Raw genomic sequence first — 24,743 nt, 5'->3', positions numbered from 1 at the left:
GTATGACCAGCGCTTCCCTTCAAACCGCCCCAACCGGTACAGGAAGCACGATGTCGAACCGGTACACACTTGAGAGCCAACGGATCCCGATGACGTTTCATGGCACGGTGTTCGAAGACGTCGAAGACTGGATGGTCTACTTCGAGCGCGTGGCCTCCGTGAACGAATGGAACGACGCGGAAAACTCAGACACGTCTACTTCTACCTGGAGGATGCGCGCGTACATGGTTTCCGAACCGTGAGGAGCAACTGACGTTGTGGCGCGAGTTTTCTCGTCAGCTTTTGGAAACCTACACCAGTGCTGATCGCCACGAACGAGCTGAACGAGCGATTCAGGCCCGGGTCCAGTTGCCAAACGAAACTGTGACCACGTACATCGAAGACATGACGCGCCTCTTCCGACGAGCGGATCCAAGAATGACGGAGGTGAAGAAGCTACGTCATCTGATGCGCGGGGTCAAGGAGCAACTCTTCGCTGGCCTCGTACGGCGCCCTCCGAAGACGGTCGCGGAGTTCTTGTCCGAGGCCGTCACCATGGAAAGATGCTTCTGCATCGCTCGAACCTGTATAAGCGGCAAGCAAACAGCATGTCGGCTGCTGACATTTTCACAGTCATAGGAAGCAACGGTGACTGTCTGCGAGAACTCATCTGCTCTGTAGTGCGTGAAGAATTGCAAAAGACCGCCGTAACACCGCACCCTACAGTAAGCTCCATAGCAAGCATTATCAAGGACGAACTGCACCAGGCGCTCCGCGACAGCTTGTCTCCTGATAACGCTGCGGCAGTACCTCCTAAATACCACCGTGCGACCTACGCGGAAGCCCTGAAGCGCCCCGCTTCCTCTTCGTCGCTGTTCGTTCGTGCTCCTCCTACGGTGTCAGTTCAGTCGGCGCAGCCGATATCGTACTACGACGCTGGGTACACGCCGCCGCCCGTTGTTCATGCCGCTCCATTTGCCCATCGTTCGGAGCAAGCGGTTCACTACGTCGACGACAGACGCCCACCTCCTCGGAAGTCGGATGTTTGGTGCACACCCGATCATCGGCCTCTGTGCTTCCACTGCGGTGAAGCTGACCACTTGTACCGCCAGTGCCCATACCACCGCCTTGGGATTCGCGGCTTTTCCGCATATACTCGCCGCCACCCCGGTACGGCCAGCGACCCCGGGACATTCAGGAATACCTCTCTCAGCAGCGCTTGCCGCCGCCTACCAGGCGGCAGTCGCGATCGCCGTCTCCGAGACGATTTTCACCTCCGCCCCAGCGGTATTCTCCTGAGCGGTCGACCAGTCCCCGTCGGGAAAACTAACTGAGGCGATATTTGGGGGCGAGGTCGCTGACGGTCGAAGCGCTGAAGACCTCCGACGGACGCAGTTACGGAAAGATACCGATCCGACATCACCTGCAGTTGAACGGGACGACCGGCTTTCGCTCGATATACCAGTGACTATTGACGGTTACGCCGTTAGGGCTTTAGTGGACACCGGCGCAGACTACACGATACTAAGCGGGGAAATAGCAACGCAGCTGAAGAAAGTGATCACGCCCTGGCATAACTCGCAGATTCGGACGGCTGGTGGCCACGTCGTTACTCCACTGGGCGCCTGCACGACTAGAGTTGAGATTCAAGGATCTACATTCGTAGCGAGCTGACTTGTCTTACGCGAATGCTCCCGTGACGTTATTCTTGGGGTTGACTTCCTGCAGGAGTACGGCGCGATTATCGATCTGCAGGAGCATCGTATCACTTTCTCTGCCAAACGAGCAATCGACGTGCATGAGGGCCAACGGCGCGACGACATACTTCGTGTTTCTGCAGACAGTGTAACGCTTCCTCCACGAGCCAGTGTCCTCGTCGACGTCACATGCTGTGGCTTACGCGATGGCGAAGCGGTGGCCGAAAGTAACTTGGAACACCTACTGAAGCAAGGTGTTTGCGTGGCTCGAAGTGTTATACAGATTCGTGCTGGTCATTCGCAATTGCTTGTTACCAACTTTAGCTACGAGCAGTGACACCTGTTCCGCGGCACTTCGTTTGCGTTTGCAGACGCAGTAGCAAACGTTAACAACTGTTTCACGTCAGAAATAGTGGAGACAGCAGACACGTCTCTGGGCCATCTCGACATCAATTCTGAACTGTCCACCGATAGCCAGACAGCACTGCGCAAGCTCTTGCTTGAATTCATGACCTGCTTCGCACATGCTTCCAAGGTACGCCAGACTTCCATCACTAAACACAGGATCATCACGTACGAAGACGCACGCCCGATACACCAGCAGCCTTACCGCGTGTCGGCAAAAGAACGCGAAACCATACGTACGCAAGTCCGGGAGATGCTTGACGATGGCGTCATTGAGTCTTCCAACAGCCCATGGTCGTCTCCGGTCGTTCTTTTCAAAAAGAAAGACGGAACGCTACGCTTCTGTGTCGACTACCGCAAGCTCAACAACGGGACTAAAAGGACGTGTACCCGCTGCCGCGTATCGACGACTCGTTCTCATTCTCATATTCCTCATTCTCTAATAGTTCAAATAACCAATTACATCATCACATCTTAATTGTCATAATTGGAAATACATAATTCCCACCATAGTACAGTTTCGCTGGTCTTCCATCTCCACCCCATGCAGTGGAAGGGCTCACCGTTTTTTTTTTTTTGTTCTTTTTTTGTGTATGTCTGTAATTCGGCTCTGAAATTGGGGTATTTTCCGAAAGAATGGAAGGGGAGAGTGGTATTCATTCCAAAACATGGACGGCCACCGAAGACACTGGTTCTTATAGACCAATAGTCATGAATTCGCTCTTTAGGAAAATACTAGAAAGATTACTGAATTCGCGATTATATTACTTTCTATGCTCTCATTACTTAAAGGGACCCTGAAACGATTTTGACGATTTTGTACAAACGTACTGAGTCGATAGAGTAGGTCCTTCTGATCATTAATTGACCCATCTAAGCGCTCTACGTAAAGCGTGTAATTTATTATAAGGTTTTAAAGATGTGCTTCGGCTACCGATTGCAGCACGCCAAGCGGCTATTTTTTTTGCCCAGATGACGTGTTTTGCCCAGAATACGTCACTGGGGCAGCTATCTGATTGGCTGCCCAGGGCGCGTCATCGATTATTTTTGCAACATTATGGTGAACAAATGTTGTTCGTAATAGTTTAGATGTTAGTTAATTTGTTTCTATAAAAATAAAGTAACAGAAAGAGAATGCACAAGGACATGTATCGCTACACAAAAAAAGCACTTCCGGCCCACAGCAAGTGTCGTCTGCTTGTGTCACAACGTGCTCCGGGTTCACGAGAGCTGCGCGGTCAGTGTTGGTCTCGAGCTTTCTTTTCACGAGCACCATGGTTCATCCTTGTTCCGTTGTGGGCTGCAAACGCAGCGACTGGCAGTATGTCAAGCTGCGACATCGTGTCCCTCTGCAAGGCAGCAGACGAGCGAAGTGGCTGCAGCGCATCGGACTTTCAGTATCCGATAGGCGCCTGGATCTGCGCGTTTGCGGTCGTCACTTTACACCGGATGATTACAACCACGATACCGTGCTAATGCAACGGTTTGGAGGCAGCACGAAGAATTTTCACCTCAGAGGCGAGGCCCTACCGTCTTTGTTCCTTCCCGTTGCAAAGGTAAGTCCACAAACAGGTCGTGTGCTGCTCGTCGGGCACGATTTCAGAACTATGCTCTTTGAGCACTACCGTACCGCTATCTATGTGTTCGGACTAGATAAAAATTTTGGAGAAGTCCACAGAGTATAGCGGCTGGCATGTTTCCTATACAATGAGCGCAAATAGACCTACCCTAGCAAATAATTGAGCTCGCGGCCTCCAGGTATAGTGCGACCGGACTGCTTGGTTCTAGCACGTCGATCGGCAAGAGCTCGGCGTTCTATAAATAATCGTAGTATCCGTCGTTCTGAGGGTGCACGGTCAAGCTTGTAATGTAGCTGTGACAGTGCATGTTATCGGCTTTCACGCACTTTTATCAAGCGCAATGCACGTGCAGAAAGCGAAACTAGACTGCGAATGCGCCGATACGAATGCAATCAGCACGGTGGGAAACATTGTTGTCCTTCATGTGCGTTTCGATGGGGACGAAATGCGAAAACACCCGTGTACTTAGATTTAGGAGCACGTTAAAGAACCCGAGGTGGTCCAAATTATTCCGGAGTCCCCACGGCGTGCCTCGTAATCAGATCATGGTTTTGACACGTAAAACCCCATAATCTAATTTTTTTTATGTGTGTGCGCTGCCAAACAAGTTGCTGCTTTCTTGCAGGGTCATACACCACCTCGGGAAAGCGTGACAGATCGTGTCGATGTATTGAAAACCTCCGCCAGCCAGGTAAGTACTCTCAACTTATACAAGATATTACTGAAACAAGAGAACAGCAGATAAATGTACCGCATACAGGCGCTACATAATGCCTCACTCATATGCAGCTTCACACTGTGCAACAGGGTGGCCTAGGACAGGGCAGTTCAACGGATGTGGCTCTCAATAAATGTTTACTTTAGAGAAGCTAACTTCATATGCCAAAGTCATTTTCATAACACGTACCATAAGCATTTTGAACATCCTTAAACTGAATGGCTTGCAATTTGAAAGCAACACACCTTGCATGAAATTATTTTAATAACATAAAAAAATGCCAATTTCATCTATGAAATACATTGTGATGCATTTGATGCGTCGTAATGTATGATGCATGAAATGAAGTGTGATGTTTGAAATATGCATTTAAGAAGATACTGAACTTCCATGTATGCATTTATTCTTTTCCATCACATATTAGACAGCCACAAGAAAAACCACAAGAACAGTGGAAACCCAGACGACACCAGAATGCCAGTCTGTTGGTAAGCTGACCAAACAACTCAGAAACAGTGCACATTCTATGCACATTTGCAAAACAGGGCTTTATTGGCAGAATTTTCATGTCAGCAGAATAACAGATAATGTTCACTATGGATAAGAAATTAGGCACCTTTTCACTCAAAAAAGTTTTGCTAACCCAAGCGGTTTTAATCCAGCCACGCAGGTGCAAATGACCATGAAAATCATGGTTTCCACAGCGACACAGACGAAGCATCCCTCCACCACACAAAGTGCAGTGCTGAATCAGCGTGAAGCTGCATGCCCTGAAGCCCAAAGAGACACTGCAATACAAGTCACCCCACTACCATTGCTCCCAGCAGACTTCAGACCTCTCCGTGGTTCAACGCCTGTGCCAATGGAGATGGATGACTCTTGTGCAGGTGATGAAGACGAGCCAGCAGCTCAAGAAGACACCAGCTATGTGCCATCATTCAGCGAGAGCTTCTTCAGGTATCTTGTGCATTAAAATACAGTAGACTCACAACAAAATAAATCTCTCACAATTTTTCATAACAGTGCATGAGTGAACCCCAGAATGCTAATCGTATTAACAAAATCTGAGAACAAACTACACAAAAGGTTTACATAAGAACTGGACAAATGCAATTATTATAGAAAAACATCACAATACAAACGGACAAGCGCGAGAGCATATCAGCAAAGGTCAGGAACTTTACAAACATACTAATTCAAAAAGAACAGAAGCGAGAAAACGTTAAATGGAAAGCAAAGATTGCAATTATAATTTAATGACTGCCTTCCGATAGCTTATTGAGCGAGTATTTCGTGCAGGGTGTGTCAACATATACCAATGGTTTAATTTTATCATGTACAGAATTCCATAATGACGTGCCAGAGAAGACAGCAGTTCATTTGCCATGCTTTGTTCAAATGGCAGGGTAGAAGCAAGTTATTGTTGTAGAAAACCTGGAAATGTTAGTAATCTTGAGATTGTTTGGACAAGCCAAGTAAAGATATGAATTTTTTTTTTACTTTGGAGATAAAAAGTGATAGCTTCTGTTTAAACAGCGCTGTGTGTGGCTTTTTTCGTTTGTCCCTTTCCCTCACGATGTTTTTTTTTTTAAACATGAACTACCAACATATCCAACTCTTTACCCTTCATAGCCCTCATAGACGCTATATGATACTCAAGCTGTGATAGGGGGCTAGAGTGACTGCAACTTAGAGTGCCATATGTGTGGAAACAACTATAGATGCGAAAAGGCAGCAGAATTCTCTTGAGAAGCATGTGGCTAAACTCTGTTTCATACACAGGAGGCGAGGCAGACAGCTTTTAGATGGCATGTCTTGCAACGAGCAAAATGGTAGCAAACTAACTGGTGCCACCATGCATCGTACAATTCCAAATAGACATATGAGCACCCAAGTACTGACTTGTTTTTTGATGCCATTTGCCTGCAGTGCTCACCATGAGAGTTCAGAAGTCCCCACAAGGGTAGAAGAGCCCTTGCACACTGAACGAAAGTTCATTGTCTTTGAGAGCTGCCTGCGGGAATTGCTCACCACCTGCAAGGTCTGTGGCCAAGCAGTAGGCGACATCAGCTCCAAGGTTGTGGGCACTTTGCTCATAGTGGAGGGCATGTGTGACAAAGAACACATGCTCCAGTGGAGGAGCCAGCCACTTGTTCGTGGGAGTGGAGCTGGAAACATTCTTCTGGCAGCAGGAGTGCTATTTTCTGGCTGTGCAGTGGCTGCGACCTTGAGGTGCCTAAATTCTATCGGCGTGCAGACCATCACAGAACGGACCTTCTACAACTACCAGAGGGCCTACTTGCTGCCTGCCATAAACGAGGTTCGCCTACTGGGCCACATTTACAAAGAACTAGAGCATGATTTAGGCATAGTCTGATGGTTTTATACAACACCAATGCACCTGTAAGCTAATAGACCAATACAGGCTATCAGTTTTATTAGTGTATCAAGTCGATAATTTCATAATCCAATAAGATGAGACCTATAGAAGCCAATAAAGTATTTCTATTTGAATTTTTCCTAGGGTAATGTTCTAGCAACGTAATGTACAACCAACAGCCCTTGCATGACTGCCAAGTCTGATATCATAGAGCCTGATCTTGCAGTGCAAATTTAGATGTCAAATTAGGGATTCTGAGGACCAACACTGGCATTTGTCCTGTTTATCTCAATCTGTGCCATCTAAAGTTGCACCGAAACATCATGCTGCCTAATTCTTGTAACCAGCTGGCCCATCTAACTTGCTTCATCATGATTCTAAAGAATACAAACTCTGGTACATGGTGTTGAAATTTAGAAACTGTTTGTGTTTCTTTTAGCTCACATTGAACAGTTTTACCATCCTGCTTTTTCTAGTTGGCAGTGCCTTGCACATGGCCCCAACTGAATACAACCCCAGTACATTAGGATGCTGTTATGGTAGCAAAATTGTAGCAGTTTTGTAGCAATGCATTAGGCACTTATATATTATGCACTTGTTTTTCCAGCTTTTCCACCGTAAGCAAGCTGAAATGGCCAGTGAGCTTGCTGGCTTGCAAGTCGACCTGGCAGGTGACGGGCGCTGTGACTCTCCAGGCTACAGTGCCAAGTACATGACATACAGTGTGCTTTCTATGCAGAATGGCTGCATTTTGCACACAGAACAAGTGCAAGTTGGAGAGGTAAACACATAGTGCTACTATTCATACTATACGCATATTGTGTAAATTCTTATGAAACTATCTGCTGTATTTGTGCAGTCGCCTGAAGTCCCTAACAGTGTTTCTATGGAAAAACAAGGGCTTGCCAAGTGCTTGATGGGTGTCGAGAAGCTGGGCATCAGGATACGTTCGCTGACAACAGGTACCATACAGAGATTGTGTTTTTTAATTTTGGTGATGCAATCTGAAACAGTAAGCATTGCTGCTGTGTATGCTAGAGCATCTTATTTACATTGTTGTAATCAACTTGAGAACAAATGCCTAGCCACGTATATTGAGAAGGTCCAAAATAGCAACCTCCCCTGCCCCTAAGTCTGGATATGTATCTTATTGCAGGGTCAAGGTATGTGTAACACTGCCAGTAATGATACAAAAAAAGACATTTTTTCTAACACTACGACACACTTGCTGTGAAACAGATAAGTAAAAAGGCTTATCGCAAGGGTTGGTGGTGGAAGCTGTTAATGGCAACATGCAATGAGCTGTGAGGAGATTTGCTGGTGCTGGAAAAGGAAGCCGTGTGCATGGTGGAATCTTTTAGTGATGTGGGCGGGCAGCTGCTGCAGGGAAGCTGTCGTTGTGGGTGCCAATTGCTCTCGGTTACATGTGCCTCACACCTTTTCTTGTTTACATGTGATCTAGTGGCTGAAAAACATATAATGGATCCCAGTTTGGTGATATACTCAACGTTAGTGCCAAAATGTCTTGTTTTCATGCGCCGTATAGTCACAAATTGCTGCTGGAAAGCGTACTACGTCTTTACAAAAGATGACTGAAAATTTTCCTTGCCAACCAGCGGGTATTCAGGGGTGAATATTGAGCAGTCACATGACATTACAGACTGTTCGTAATTTAACACAGCGAAGTGTCTTGCTGATAGCTTCTCTCAAAGCCTGCAGCTAGAGCTGGATGCAGAACTTTTTTTTCACGACAGCTAATTGTGAGCTGATTTACATGTTAAAGATGTTTCTTCTCAAAATATTATTGCGGTACTGCAAATGAAACTGACTCCTGCGTGTATTCCGCGGCCGCCTATGCGACGCATGCACTCTTTTTTGCCGCTAGCAACATGATCGCTGTGGCTTCACTCACTCCCGTAGGTGACTGCGAGGAGCTGCTACTCTAGAAGATTTATATAACCTCCTTGCTCACTAAGGTTCATTCTTTTCACAGACCGACATCCTGGTGTCAACCGGTACTGCCGCGTGGAGAAGCCAGAGATTAAGCACTGGTTTGATACTTGGCATGTTGCTAAAGGTAAGCACATATCCTGGTTTCAGGCCAATTTAACAATAGCACGCACAAGAATCGCATGAACCACAATTCAGCCTATTCAAGAGGATTACCTGACAAGGCAGACATTTTTTTGCATGATTGATCGCAATGTCTAGATGTCTGCCTAGCTTAAATCCTAAGACCAATGGCATTCTTGCGACATCTGTGCCCAAAATATTCTAAAATATGGTTTGTTGTTGTGGCCAAGGTAATCTCGAACTGTGTGACACACTTTGAAGGAACTGCAAGCTGGAACGGCGACATATTTCTTAGCACACATGGAGGCTGCATATCTTGAAAGAGAGTCTAGTCTCAAGATTTCCTACAGACTTTACTACAGGTCTGCTTCAATTTCTCAGTTACAACAGGTGATGTGAAGTGAGTAATTAAAGAGAGTGGATTTTTTTTATTGCCTACCTGTACGTTGCAATGCGATTTATTGTGCAAATTATGCTTGTCTATTGCACAAATGCATCTAAGCAGGTGGAGCACTTTCTTATCACAAGTGATCTTTAGAAATGTGTGCATACTAAAAGGACAGGTGACATGCAGGAATGCGTGTTGGTTTCTTAAAATGAAAATAAATTTGCATAAAGATTGCATTTTATGGTCCAGATTGGTCAATACAGCACCTGGTACTGTTACTTGCTTAGTAACAACCATCTTGCTCACGCGACAACCCTTGCTTTATGACTGCAGTGTCAGTAAATAAAATATCTAATAACAACCCCTTGTCATATATTCTAGGTCTGAAAAAAAAGCTCCTGGCTGCTAGCCGCACACATCAAGTTATCACACCTTGGATCCAAAGCATCCTAAACCACCTCTACTGGGTGGCTGCCATGGGCCAAGGTGATGGTGAGCTTGTCATCAGCATGTGGAGAAGCCTGCTCAACCACGTGTGCAACAAACACGATGGCCATGATGGGCCCTACAAAAAATGCCTCCATGACTCCCTTGACGACAGGGAATGGTTGAGACCAGGTAAGCACTACTGTAAATTGTATTCTTGCCCTACACAGCATTTCTTAGTGTGGACATCACATCTTCAGATAAAAAGCTAAAAAGATTTTTAATTTGTTATACGTATCTGTTTCAGCATCACCTGCATTTCTTCGTCTCAAAACCATTGTCGACAATGCGAGACTACTGAAGGATATCCGCCGGCTCTCTCCTGAGGTGCAAACGTTTTCATTGGAGTCCTTCCACAGCGTGCTGAATCGGTTTGCTCCAAAGTCCAATGCCTTCTCAGTGGACGGAATGCAAGAGAGGTAATTTTAATTTCGACATCTAAGAGATAAGACAAGGGTATAATTCAAACCTCTCTTCATTAGAACGAGGCTCGCTGTGCTGCACTTCAACGAGAATGCTGCACGGCACCAAGCACTCACTCAGGATGGAGAGCAGCGGTGGAAGATTAAATCTTCCAAGGCAAGGCGAGGCCACTTCACTGTGACTACAGTGAAAGAGGACCCAAGCTACGGTATGTAACATTTCTGGACAGATTGTAACATACCAACACGTGTGCACGAAATTCTTGCCAACCATAGGGCAATTACCCTGCAGTGCGATATTTTTGGCATTTTTGCTGTTTTGTAAAGCTCTAGTTTCGTCAACGAATGTTTTAATAAACCGTGGGGTATTATGCCCTGCGGCGGCATTTTTAATGACCTTAGCAGGAAACCAATGAAACTATAAAGATGTGCCAAATCTGGCAAAATCGTACTCACAGGAACTGAGAATATAACAGTTAACCTCTACATATGTACAGTACAGGTTTTTGTTCGACCTAAACATGAATTTGCAGGATGATAAGGGAAGCTGATCTTTGTGTACAATTCTTTCTAGCTAGACAAACATGGTGCTATAGACGACCAAGTTTTACGGCTATTGGAAGATGTTTATGCTTGGGCGAGTGCTGCAAATACATGCGTGTTAATCAGAATGTACAAATTTGGGTCAACTCTTATTTATCTATCCGAATACATGTAAAACTGAGAAGTTCTCTCATTACACAACTGCTGGACCACTTCTACTGAACTCTATTGCATTTGAGAAAAGCAATTTCTGCTGAGCGTCGGAAGCAGAATCCTATTGTATGAATGTATCCTAATGTATAAAAGATAATGCACAAAAAAATTGAAAAAATGGTTGCCAACACTTGCGCACAACTTAGTTTCTTGCGGAACACTTGCGCACAACTTCATACTGATACTGCACCTCTTCACTATGCAGGATACGTTGATGACCTCATGCAAGATGTGGTCGAGCGCTGCGAACATTCTTCATATAAGGAGAGCTTTCTGAGCTGTGAAAAGTCTCCACCGTGCTACATGTCACTTGGTTTTGAAAGACCATCAAAGCAGGAGCTCATCGCACAAAGGCGCACTCGCTTCCCAGTGGCATCAACATTAAGCAATAGCAGCTAGACAGCCACCACAGTTTGTGTGAACTGGGCTAATGCACTCAGACAGCCATAAAGAACTTGGCGTGTCAAGAGAGCTTTGGAGACCACATGACAGTACAATTCAAGTGTACACACACATCCGCAATGCAGTCACAATGATTTATTTGAACCACACCAACGCCTCCGTGGTCAAGTATGCGCTGGTCTGTTGAGAGTACACACATGAAGAGAACCACTTGGCTAAACGAAGTCAGGTAGCCACCTTTCCTTGGGACAGCATGAAAGACTTGGCATTTCAAGGGAGCTTTGCAGACCACTGCATTGGCTGTGCGCCATATTTAGGCCAGCAACGCTGCCTGGCGGGCACCACATGGCCTGATGCTATATTGCTGCGACCCCCACTGCATTGAGCCATGATAGTGATGACAAAGACGATCAGATGCCAGCAACGTCGCACATACTTTCCGCAAAGAAATCCTGCAGGCTTGCCCCGACAAAGCCCCCTCACGACACCTCGGCTACACAAGGACATTGGCACGAGTCAAAAACAAATATTACTGGCCAAAGCATGCAGCCGATGTGAAGCATTACATCAGAACTTGCCTTGACTGTCAGTGACGCAAAGTACAACCCACTAAACCCGCTGGGCTCTTACACCACGTTGCAGTGCCGGTGTTGCCGTTTGCGCAAATTGGAATGCACCTTCTAGGCCCATTTCTGACATCTGCCAGCAGAAATAAATGGGTCATAGTTGCGACAGACTACCTCACGAGGTACACAGAAGCCAAGGCACTTCCGAGTGACATGGCAGCTGAAGTGGCATAACGTTTCATTGAGAACATCGTCATAAGACATGGTGCTACAGCTGTCATAACAGACAGAGGAACCGCTTTCACAGCTGAGCTTTTGAGAAGTGTGCTCAGGCTCAGCGGCAAGGCCCATAGGAGGACAACAGCCTACCATCCTCAAACAAATGGGCTTACAGAACGACTCAACAAGACCCTCGCTGACATGCTCTGTATGTACGTCAATGTGGAACACAAGAATTGGGACAATATACTGCCATATGTCACATTTTCGTATGATACGACACGGCAGGAAACAACAAGAACGACGCCATTCGGTCCTCTCCACGGTCGAGAAGTAACGACGATGCTTGATGCCATGCTGCCCCATAATTGTGGCGATACAGAAGATGACGCTACCGATTTTACAGAGCGCGCCGAAGAAGCCATACAGCTCGCACGTGTCTGAATAACCAGCCAGCAAGATTGTCCTTAGAATGGTGTCAGAATTGGGATGCCTGCGGGGTTCCCAGAATATGAGCTAGTATGGACGCATTGCCTCCTTTGGAATGCCTCGTGTTGCCTGAGAACGCAGCAGACAGCTGGAAGAAGTTTCAGCGATTCCTACTTGAAGGAAACTGGGAAGGAGCGAACAATGCAGAGAAAGCTGCCATTATACTTCACTTAGCAGGCCAAGAAGTCATTGATGTCTTCAATACTTTTCAGTTCACACCAGCTGAACAGGATGACTATGATGCACTAGTTCACCGGTTCAATGCATACTGCGAACCGCAACGTAACGAAACATTTGAAAAGCATGCTCTCTGCACGCGGATGCAACATGAGGGTGAACTGTTTGAGCAATCTTCACGCAATGTGCAGCTGGAAGCACAATCATGTAATTTTGGTGAACCGAAGGACTTCATGGTGCGCGACCAGCTTGACTGTGGCACCACAGACAAAAAGCTAAGAGCACGCTTGTTGCACGAAAAGGAGCTGACATCAGACAAGGCCATTGATTTCTGCAAGGCGGCTGAGATGCATTAAGCCAGGCTTGTGTTTAGGACCATGACGATACCTCCACTGCCATTGACGGAATCGCCAAGGGATGAGACATTGTAAAGAAAAGTAGACCTCTGCATTGCTGTTGGTTCTGCGACAGAAGCCACCCACTAAAGTGGTGCCCGGTGTGGGGAAACACTTGTGGAATCTGCCAAAGGCCAAGCCACTTAGCTGCTTGCTGTAGATCGTGCCGAAATGTGCAAGAGGTGGAGCGACCAAACAAGGATACCAAAAAAATGACTTCCTATTCCTGGCAGTTGAAATAGCCGGCATCTACAGCTCAGATGACAGGTTGGTGACTGCAGAGGATGGCAACAAGGGAATCAATGTCAAAGTGGACACAAGAGGTCAGCTGAATCTCTTGCCATTCTCGCTATACCAAAGATTGAAAGCGACCTCTATGTCCGATTAACACTTGCTGATGAGTTTTGGTGTCATACAGCACTTGGGGACAGTTACGTTGACGCTTAAGTGGACTCTTTGTGGAAGCCCACAGTTTACTTATCATGTAGAAAGGGAAACAGGCACTGCTCAGGTTGGCTGCATGCGAAACGTTTTGACTGGTGCAGCGTGTTCACAATGTGTCAGCCTGCAAGAACCCGAAGCAATGGATCAGTGACAAATTCTTGAAGCTGTTCATTGGCACTGGACACTCCAAGTATACGTACTCGATCAATTTGGGAGACGGCGCTGGACCAGTTGCTATGCCCGTGAGGAGAGTGCCTCAACCATTCAAGAAAGCCATGTGTACTGATGGACGAGCTTGGCCTGACTGTACTCGACGAACCGGCTTCATACACCAGGATCGGACAGGGAGTGTGCCGCGACACATCCCCTGACCTCTCTGTCTGGTCGGGCACGGACGTGGTCACTTGGTCGAACTCTTTCGAGGACCTGGGGAGTGAACACAGAATCCTGTGTGCGACCGTGGGAGAGAGTGAAAGCGAGGAGGACATCTGCCGAAAGGCAAGAATCGTGGACTGGGATAGATTCCGGAAAAATAGAGAACGAGACAAGAAGGAGGGCCCGATTGAAGACATCAGCGAATGGTGCAGAGAACTACTTGCGGACGTAGCGAAAGCCACCGATGAGATCGAATGGACGGATTGGCGACAAGAATCCCCCAAAGAAGGAGGAGACAGATCCCGGGGAGCTGGGAACGACGACGCTCCCCAACCGTCCAGAGTGGACAGCCGGCTGGCACATCTCCTTGCGGCCAATAAATCCATGCAACGGAGAGCGAGTAAGCAAAAACTCAAGAGGAAGATACGCAAGATCGCCGAAATCAACCGGGAGATCGAGATGCATTGCGGCCGCCTGTGCGAGCAAGAATGGCAGGAGCTGTGTGACACGATGAACGGGAACATGAGCGCGGGACGCACCTGGAAGGTTCTCGGGCACCTGCTCGACCCGGAAAGCACCAGAACGGCGACCCGTACAGAGGCTGTCGGGCACCAAAATGGGAAGACAAATCCTCGACCTGCTCGGGATTCGATATCATGAGGCGGGGGGACTGAAGGAAACACTGCTACCGGAAGTCAGGGACGCCATACAGATGGAATACATGCCGAAGAACATGCACCCGGCGCATGACGTGGAAAGACGTAAACGAAGGGCGGCAGCTATCCTCGAGGAGCACGAAAGACGAGAAGGCGTCCTCTTCGTCGATGCAGCCAGGTACCCGCGGCCCGCCGGTAACGTTGATGGCGAAGAGGGACGACGACCACCATCGCCACTACAACGAAATGTGCGAGACGAACCGGGGATGCCAACACCACCATCACTACTACTAATACGACAAAAACGGCAGCAGCAACAGCAGCAACATCAACGACACGGCTGGCCGACGGCGGCGGAGCCCGCCTTCTCCATGGCGGTCGTAGATACGAAGGGAAGGATTCGAGTCACGGCATCAGCGAGGCTGCCGTCGGCCGAAGCAGCGGAGGAGATGGCCATAGCCCTCGCGGTACTCCACGGAGGTACGGAGGATAGCTTGATCATAAGCGACTCCAAATCAGCGATCCGGAACTACACCAAAGGTTGGGTGTCCGCGGATGTGGCGCGCATGCTCACCGCCAAAGCCGGGGACTTCATGTCCGGCACGATTACGAACAAGTCCCTCAATGGTTCCCCGCACACGTCGGGGAGCTTGGTACTAAAGAAGACAACAGCCGCGACGACAACAATACTAACGTAAACACACCGGCATCCCGCCCAACCACAACGAGCGTGCCCATCTCGTCGCGAGGCAACTTACCCGCCGCGACGCGATCACCCAGAGGGCAGCCGCCATTGTTGTGCGGAACCCCAGCAGAGGAATTACCAACACAACCCAAATCGCGTCGGACGGAGCTGGGGGCCATGGGGACGCCGACTGCGATATCGAGGAGTTTCTGGCCTCGTACCGAGAGGTTCTTGAACACTACAGGAAAGAACGTATGACATATCCACAACCCCACGGGCAGCTGGACAGGTCCCAGGCAGTCGACCTGAGGCGGTTGCAGACGGGCACTTTCACCAACCCCTACCACCTGCACCGCCTGTGGCCCGGGCTGCACCCGTCGCCCGGCTGCCCGTGGTGCGAGCACGAACGGGCTGGTATGGCCCGTATACTTTGGGAATGTCAACGCCCTGAAGAAGGACCAAGAGGAAGGGGGAAGATAACAGCAGGACCCTCTGAAGCGGGGCGCCTCGATAAGAGATGGCAAGCCGCCCTCCTCAGCGAGGCACCCGAGGACCAGGAGTGGGCCGTCCAGCGGGCCAGGGCCATTGCCGAGGATCTCGAAAGATTTTTCTCCGGCGATGGACCCCTGGTAGCCTAGCCCCGGGCACCAACAGCCATAACCGCTGGACAAATAAAGTTTATTCCTATCCTATCCTACTGAGTTGTAGCGAATGGAGGCGGAAGGCATCATAGCCAAAACCGAAACCCAATTGGACTGAGTGAATGCACTGGTCACAGTAAGGAGAAAAGATGGGAGATTGAGAGTGCGGATGGATCCGCGTCATGTCAATGAGTGCATTAAAAGGGGGCAGTTCTACCGTTCCAAGCAAAGAGGACACTGAAGCAGAATTAGCAGGTGCCAGCTTTTTCACCAAGTTAGACGCCAACCAAGGTTTCTCTCAGATTCCCCTGGACAACTGTGCCTCGAAAGTGGGCACCTTCAGCACACTGTTCGCCAGGTACTGCTTTCTTTGACTTCCATTTGGTATAAGCGCCACCCCAGAACCATTTCACATGACCATAAGCCAAGTGCTAGGTAACCTGCAGGACATCCATGTGTATGTATATATATATATTGACGTCCTAGTGTGTGGCGCAACTAAGCAAGAGTGTGATGCTCGGCTCCGTGCTTGGTGCAATCCAAGATGCAGTCCTCACTTTACACTGAGAAGTGCGTATATATAGTGGGGTTGGTGAAGTTGAATTCCTCGCTGACCCGATTTCCAGGAATGCGAATAGGCCGTACAAGTTTGATTCATTCCGTCTCCAACTTGCCTATGGCCACATGCAAGGAGGATGTTCAGAGGCTCTTGCTATCAGCTAGTTCAGAAAATGTCACCTCAACCTCTCAGACTGCGCTAACTGGTCAAACAAGAAAGGGAGTTAGAATGGAACGAGGCTGGCAAGAAATAGTGGCGGGAATCAGTGTGTAATGCTTAAGTCGTTTTATGCATTGAAGCATAAAAGTAACTGGAATGCCAGTGGATTTCTCCGCAAAGTTCGGGAAATAATATCTCGAAACTGGTGTCATCCTGACAACTTGTTTCAAGTGGATCCGGATTGAGAACTCCATGGCTAGGATTTGTAAATAGCAATATGGGCCATAAGGTAATTAGTTAAAAACTTAATTAGGGAATTTGTTTAGTTAGTGAAATATGCAATTTAATTTTTTTTGTGCAAGTAATGTCCGCCTCTTCGAGTAGACCCGCTCATGAAGTATGATTGTGCTAACTGCCACAGGCGACCTTTAAAAATTTTTGAAAGTGTTCGCTGAACCATCCAGTAAATGAGAAATTTTACCCGGAAGACTGCAACCTGTGGCAAGGTTATCTGAACTCAACCTCTTGCTTTGTGCTTGTTTTGTTCTTTCTTAGAACGGAAGATCCATCAGCTGTGTTCCACATCTAGGCCAGCAGACTGCCCCACGAGCAACACATGACCCAAGACTATATATTGTCCTTGCAAATAAATTGCGCCTTTTTTGGTCCATGCTATGAAGTGTGTCGCGTCAGTCCTTTGCAACCACATGACGGCCTCATGAGGATACGTGTGGGCACCTCATTGACTCTGGCTGCTCGGGCCACGTAGACAGGTGGTGCTCAGGCATCCCCTGCATCCTGCGCTTTCTGTCGCACAGCTGCTACGGAGGGAACACTAGACTGCATCTCTCAGAAGCTGTCCGGGCCTTCAGACAGTCCATGCGTGCCATCTACGTAGCCTGGGCCAACAACTCGGCCGTCCGCCTGACTTTTGCCAATGGACACACGGTCCTTTGTTTATGTTTATGCCACTCCTGCATGTAACCCTGGAAAGAGGCCTTATTATGTTCATGAATTTATGCCGCAGGGCGTACTTGCACAATAAAAAAAGTGTTGAGACACTCCCGCAACACACTAACACCCGTCTGGTGAAATGTGCCCCACTCTGTTCCGAGCAGGCAAGCGAAGAGAACTACTTGGCTAATGCAGTCAGGCAGCCACCTTTCCTTGGGGCAGCATCAAAGACTTGACCAAGCCAAGGGCCAGTATTTGTTGGACCTTCCAGATAACCTGTACGGGCAAATCGAGAAGAAAAATATTAATCATTGAACTAGTTCAGGCCTCGTGACTACAATCAAAGCACTCGCCAACTGTGCACAAACCATATTTGTTGCCAAGCGGCTAGTGGGTGTTTGCATGTGGTGCCAATTTCTGAGTTAGGTTTGAAAGAAAATTGTGTAGCTACATGTAACTATGAGGGAGAGCTTTGGCACATCTACAGAATCCTGTAGCAAAGTGAAGGAAAGGTTTGATGGAAACTCAAGTACTTTAGAACATGATCGTTCATCTAGCTGGTTCTGATGGCAAAGTAGTATATCTCTATGCTGCCAAAAAGGACTCCTTATTCCATAAAGTGATGTGAAAGGAACATCACATTTATGAATGCACCATTGATGGCACAAACAATCTGCTATTAAATTTCTGCCAATTATCTGATAAACTCGGTCATACCTGAACGTGCTTACAGAGGTGGATATCTGAAGCCGACGTATTCGGCCGACGGGAACTGTCTCCTGATGGCGGATACGACGCATGCAGGTAACACGACCCTGTTGCGTCTCCCCAGCCTCTTCCAAATCCACCGTGTAAAGAGGCGGTACGCTAAAAACCGATACTTCCTGGCAAAGAGCATAAAGTGGTGCGGTCAAGGTTGCAATCGGAGTCCGCTAACTGTAGTCCGCAAGTTCCAGATATACTGTAACCCTAACATTACCTGTGAACTTCTCCTTCAACCGCCACACCGTTCTCCTGCAGCTCCCAATACAATGCGCCTAGTACCGCGGGGCTAAGGCAGACGCTCCTGAACTCTTCATGTTGCGTAATGCAACCGTCCGGACTTTCCTCAACCACTTGTGCCACGTCACGGCAACACACTTGCTCAAGGGGCGTTGGCATGCGCTCGCAAAGCCCACAATCGCACCTGCATCATCCAGATTCATCGGAGGCGGTCGTTATCATATATACCACACATTCATCGCGAAATAACCTAGAGAGCATGTCAATCAAATCGGTTAGAACGCGATCGAACGTAAATGCAGAAATAGTAAAGTGCACGCGGTACAACTTGAATTATTTTCCCCGTAACAAGCTGGACAGCTCCAATTTCTGTGTTTACGCTTACCGGTGATCGTTGTTGTCGTCGGGGTCATCAGGAGAATCCGGCGAGTCTGGCGGTGGCGAATCGTTGCTGCCGTCGTCAGCGTGGAGCGGATTGCGAAAAGGTGTGTCGCTATAAGGGTCAAAACCCATCTCTTCGCTCATCCGGCGCAACCGCTCCTCAAGCTCCGGGTCCATGACGCGACTAATCGTCGAACAGAACGCACGCTGCTTGGCTTTCGATGGGGATCGACGGCCGAGAGGTCGGAGTCGGAGAGGCTTCGCGTGTTCTTCTACCGGAAGTGATCGCGCGACGTCACATCGTGACGCATGAGCCAGTGAAGGCGGAGCTTAGCCCCGGTCGAGCCCCGATCGCTCGGCGAACGAGTTGAGGAGGAAAAGCATGATTAGGGAGGAGGGTAACTTGTAATCGCTTGTAGTTCTCTTAATACGTGACGCTTCACTTAAATTGTGGTGTGAATGTTCTACTATAGCTGTACCCTACACGCCTACAAAATTTGTCCGAACCGTTTCAGGGACCCTTTAATACACGATAACCAATTCGGCTTCACGCATGGAAGGAGTGCCGTCATGGCCCTGTACGCATTGCGCAATAGGCTGGCGAAACTCAAGCGATAGAAGACCCCGGCGGTTATGATCGCAATTGACTTCAAAGGAGCCTTCGACTCAGTGTGGCACCTGCTGGTGCTGTCTTTCATGAAGCGACATGCGTGCCCGCGCACCATCTTGGATTTGCTCCGTTCGCTTTTAACTGACCGATCGGTCGTCTATCGCTCACACTCGGGTGAAGTTTCTGCGGAACCCACTTTAGGCAGCCGGCAGGGGTCACCCATCAGTCCACTTCTGTGGAACGTGGTGGTCAGAGGGCTTCTACACTTGTAATTACCGGGGGACGCGTTAATTCAAGCTTACGCGGACGACACGGTGATCGTTGTGCCTGGCGAAAGTCGGACTGTCATAGAAAAAAAAAAGCAGCGACGATTTTAGACCGGGTTCGCGAATGGTCGCAAGAAGCACGTGTCGAAATAAGCATCGCAAAGTCTTTCTTCCTGGCGTTTCCTTATTGCAATGCTGCGGTGAGGGGGCAGGGATTGAAAGTGTGCATGGGTGATGGCAGACTCCCGAAAAAAGGCAGCATGAAAATTTTAGGAGTTTTCTTCGACTCACCGTTAGGATCTTTCAAGACCAAGTGAATTATATTCGGCAAAAAGATGGAACAATTACCTCCCAAAATTTTAGCCTATTTCCGGTTACATTATTCACTCAATCAGCTCACCATTCAAAAGCTCGACCGTCAGGTAATTCTGCCTGTCATCACCTATGCTATACCGGTGTGGTTGTCAGAATGCCCTGACAGCTCAAGGAGAAGGTTGAATCCGTGCACAGAGTGCCGCTTTTAGTGCTAACAGGAGCGTATTGGACTGCAAGAACAGCGGCCCCGCAGATACGCGCCCGGGCCACGCCGCTTTCCCTTGAGCTGGATCGAACCGGGGCCGAATTCCGATTGTTTATTCTACGCCAGGCCACGTGTTTTAGGCCGGAATACTACCGGCGTGATACAGTAGAATACAAGTATGATGTGTGGACTGACCACCCATCGGAGAAGCGCAGATTTCCCTTTCGTCGATTAACTGTCAGCGAGGCGTTCTATAAATCGATGGAGTCGGCCTTGCACCTCTACACTGACAGTTCTTACACCGAGCATTCTGCGAGGGCTGCGTACGTTGTATTGAAAGCCCAAGATCATAATGAAAGTGGGGAAATTTCGTGTACAGGATGCGAGTGGTGCGTATATTGCGGAAGTGGTCGCGCTTACGGAATCGCTTCAATATTTGTCGACTGTACAGGTACCTTTCACCGTCAATGTGCATTCTGATTGCCTGTCGCTTCTGTCGGCGGTTGCGGCTCTGACGTCAACCGACGCGCGCGTGGTGCAGATCAAGAAAGCGCTTCTGCGGATGTCCGTAAACTTCAACATTGACCTGTACCACGTGCGTGGTCATCGCAATGTCTTAGGCAAGAAACTTGCGGATAAGGCGCGGCGCTAGTATGGTCTTCCGAGAGTGGCAAGGGCCTAGGTCAATCAAAGGCAAATTTTACGCGCGAATGGAGAGGGACTGGTGTCGTAAATGGATATCAGAAAATGAAAACACGGAACTGTTCAACTGGGTCCCAAACGTTGCTGACACCCCTCCAGTCTTCCCGCTGTCGAAGCCCCTATTACACGTTATCACGGATCACGGCCGATTCCCCTATTACATAGGTCGATTTGCACTCACGCTCAATGAACTCTGTCCTTGCTGTTTGCGCTGCTCGTCTTTCCTGCATTATCTCACCGAGTGCGCACTGACGGCAGAACTCGCGGGCCGGCTGGTTCGTGTCTCGGGTGGCGTCCTCCGGACAAACGGACACCCGAACCTTTTACGCAACAAAATGAACAGCGCGCTCTTTATCACAATGGAAAGGCTTGTGAGCGAGGTGGTGCCGGACTGCCCACGGGACGTGCATGGCTGCCGAGACTGGGGACTGGTCAGTGGTTAGACCTCTTAACCGAGTTACCCGTGTATGTAGTTTGTTGTTTTTTTTTTCTTTTCATTTTTTTTTCTTCCTGTTGGTTTCTTCCTTAGAGGCACATGTTCCGCGAGGTTCTGCTTCCTAAGCCATGAAGTGGAAACAGCTAGCAAGTGCGTGCTGTTTGTTAATGTGCCGCACCCGTCTACAATGGGCCCCACGCAGTATCCGGTGCTCTGGCTGGTTCTGCGTTCCAGCGTCTAAGACAGTCTAGCGAGAATGAACGACCGGTGTGGGAGCCATGGCTGGTCTCTATAAGGTCCAGCGACTCGGACCCCGGCGCTCACGGTCTGCTTGCTTAGGCTCAGGCAGCAACTACACCGCTTTGGCTGACCCAACGACCCAGCGCTGACTTGTTCGTGGCTGACCCCACGTTCCTGCGGTCGGAGGGAAATGACGCCTGCTGAATCTGTAACAGGGCTTCAAGCGCGGCCACTGCGGGGTGACGAATGCCGCTACTTGAGAGCCGGCACCCTATGCTCCCATCATTAGATCCACGTATACTGATGATGATGCCAGGAGCTATGTTGCTGCATGGCACGCCACTCCCTGCTCCCGGTGCTTTCCGAGACATCGGTTCTGACTTTTTTGTCGTTGCGGACCACTGCATGCACACTAATCCCCGCCTCTGGTGACCGTCAGGAGACGGCTCGCAGGGGTACGCTTGGCAGCAAGGGCTTCGACAGCAGGGTAGACCTGTACACTGGCGCAGACGCATCAGGAGGCGTCAGGAAGCTCCTGCTTGCTTCATGAGCGGCGGGGTTACGTCCGCGGTTGCGTCTCGACGCCGCCGTTGGAACAAGTAGTTGGGGTTAGACTAGCCGTTTGCGCGCCTGCTTGTAGCAGGTGTACTCGGAGCGTGTACCCATTGGGCGGTTGGTTGGAGGCCGACCCGAGGCCTTGGGGGCGGCACCCGGGGTGCGGGAGTCGCTCAGGCGGTCCTGCCAGAAGCTGTCCGTGCCCGGTGAACGCAACCTCGAAGTAATTTATGACGTCACAGCACCGGCATCTAGAGCGCATACAGTGATAGACGCATACCGTGCGCTGTGACCAGTACACACCTCCCCGTCAGAAGTCCCGCCACCAATTATGCTTTTTAAACCTATTTTTAATCTAGTTTTTTTTCTTGGCTCACCCCTATAGGTATCGGCCTGTCTTTTATATTTTCTTGTTTAGCTGATTATTAGCCCATTTCATTTTGAGTTTTTTTCTTATTCCTGATTTCTGGCCGCTCTCTATTTGGTAAAGGTTGATTCAGGTGGGAGATGCAGATATCTTAGTGATAAACTTGTCCCCCTTCATCTGTATATTGTCTCTTGCTTTCTATTTTTATTTTTTCATTTCTTTTCTCGTTCTATTTCGATGCCTTTCGCTTTATGGAGGCATTCATGTCACACATACGAGTACTTGTTGATAATGCCAGCCATTACAGTCATGGACGCCATAGCATCTGCGGACCTGGTGGTCGTCAACGCATTATCTCATACCTTGTCTGAAGTTTCAGCCGAATACCTCCGAAACCACCAACGGACAACGTGCAGTTCTAAAAGATCATGGATGTCTTTCACATCATCATCATCATCATCATCATCATCATCCTAATCTTCGTCTGGGCGCATATGCATTCTGATTTTCATTGTCTACATCCCACTTGTCATTCAACAGAATAACCGCTCTACACGACGACCTTCTGCCCTCGCTGACCGGACCTTAGGAAACTAGGAGTCACCGTGCCCACACTTTCTTTTTCCAATTGGTTGTTTGTATTTGAAAATATGCGCTTTGGGTATTACTTCTCAACCTGTGTTAATTTTCTTTAGATTGGCTTATGCCCGTTATTGCAATCGTAGGAGCGGGCTTTTCCCTCTATTTAATTTATATTTAGATTCACTGAGGGAACCAGAGTTAGAAAAGGGGCGGTCACTCTACCACATGGGCTAACCAGGAGGCTAGCATATTGCAGCGCGTGGGTGCATTGATCGACAACTCTAAGTACAGGAACTCTAAATATGGCAAATCACTTCTGTGAAATCCCGTAAGGTGGAGGAAGTATCCTGAAAGGGAATTAATTATTCCTTCCCTGATTACTTTTCAAGGGAAAACAAAGATTTTTCGCCGGCTGGCCGAGGAGTGCCTACTTAGACGGGAATTGGTTTCCGCGACACGAACTGTAAGTCTTTGAGCACGTGGTACTACTCCCTGTGCACTATTTCACGTCCTCCCATGCTTCACTACGTGTCATTCATTGTAACATGAACATCGCGGCATTCTATCCGTTGTTCGAGGCTTGCTGCAGGCTGCTAAGTGAAGACGACGTTTACGTACTTGACGTGAAATTACCCCACCTTCTCTCCTGGATATGATGGGACCGGCGTTGTCGCAGTATGGCTCGAAGGTACTCACGGCTCTGGGACCGGTTGATTCAGGATTCTTGGGGTCAGCAGCGAAGACGTTGGAGGGACGGGAGCTCCCGCCCGCGTCTCTCGCCTGGACACCTGTCGCATCGTCGTTGTTCGCGCTGCAGGAGGCGACACCGGCAGGGGCTCGGTCGTCGAGGGCGTTGCCCACAGGTGGAGGCTGTGCGTCTGCCTGGGTTGGCGAGCTGGAGCCCTTCGAGCCTTCAGTCGTTTTAATCCGCGTTGCACTGCTTGATAACGCCACGCTGGCAGCGCAGAGGTCAGTGGACGCGCTAGGAACACCCGCACTAGACGCGCAGTCGGCCTGCTCAGCACGTTTCTCGTTCGGCTGCGCCACAGACGCGGTAGGAGTGGTTCCAGCTTCTACCACACGAGGGCGGCGGACTCGCGTGCTCGAGATGTTCGCGGTAGAATGGTCGGCTTTCTTCCGCTTCTTGGATTTCTTGGTTGACCTTCTGGACTTGGTCACGTTGCGTCCGGAAGCAGCGCCAGGGGTCATCGCAGGCCGTGACTCGGGCGGCTTGGGCACATTGCCGAGTGTCTCGGGCTTGTTCTCGAACGGAATCTCGTCGGACGACCTGTCTTTCATGACTGATGTAACCTAAGACGAGGCGTGTGCGCTCTGAACGATTGCCTAGCTTCTTCTTCTTCTTCTTGACCTTTCTAGACGTGGCACGTACTCATATTGTGGGAATGGCCCAGGTAGAAGACTAATAAAATCGGACGTTAATTTAGTTAGAGATCCATTTTTGATCGAGTCCTCACTG

General features: G+C 48.9%; 1 protein-coding gene across 3 annotated transcripts; it reads left to right on the top strand.

Annotated features, from left to right (window-relative positions):
- Positions 1–3,510: 3,510 nt before the first annotated feature.
- Positions 3,511–17,848, top strand: LOC119441618 (uncharacterized). Of its 3 annotated transcripts, XR_007465543.1 has the most exons (13): positions 3,511–3,637; positions 4,287–4,352; positions 4,804–4,867; positions 5,042–5,336; positions 6,309–6,699; positions 7,367–7,540; positions 7,619–7,721; positions 8,753–8,836; positions 9,602–9,838; positions 9,954–10,125; positions 10,189–10,337; positions 11,090–16,291; positions 17,207–17,848. XR_007465543.1 is itself a non-coding variant. In XM_037706227.2 (12 exons), the coding sequence occupies exons 1-12, from the start codon at positions 3,557–3,559 to the stop codon at positions 17,269–17,271; spliced, it is 1,881 nt and encodes a 626-aa protein (XP_037562155.2). In that variant the 5' UTR covers positions 3,511–3,556; the 3' UTR covers positions 17,272–17,848. The 3 variants fall into 3 exon arrangements, 2 of the variants coding, with proteins under 2 accessions (XP_037562155.2, XP_037562153.2); XM_037706227.2 differs by lacking the exon at positions 11,090–16,291; XM_037706225.2 differs by having other exon boundaries at positions 11,090–17,848.
- The last annotated feature ends 6,895 nt before the right edge of the window (positions 17,849–24,743 follow it).

The sequence above is a fragment of the Dermacentor silvarum genome, chromosome 2 (genome assembly GCF_013339745.2).
Source record: "Dermacentor silvarum isolate Dsil-2018 chromosome 2, BIME_Dsil_1.4, whole genome shotgun sequence".
Taxonomy (NCBI): domain Eukaryota; kingdom Metazoa; phylum Arthropoda; class Arachnida; order Ixodida; family Ixodidae; genus Dermacentor; species Dermacentor silvarum.
This window is presented reverse-complemented; position numbering and strand designations above follow the sequence as displayed.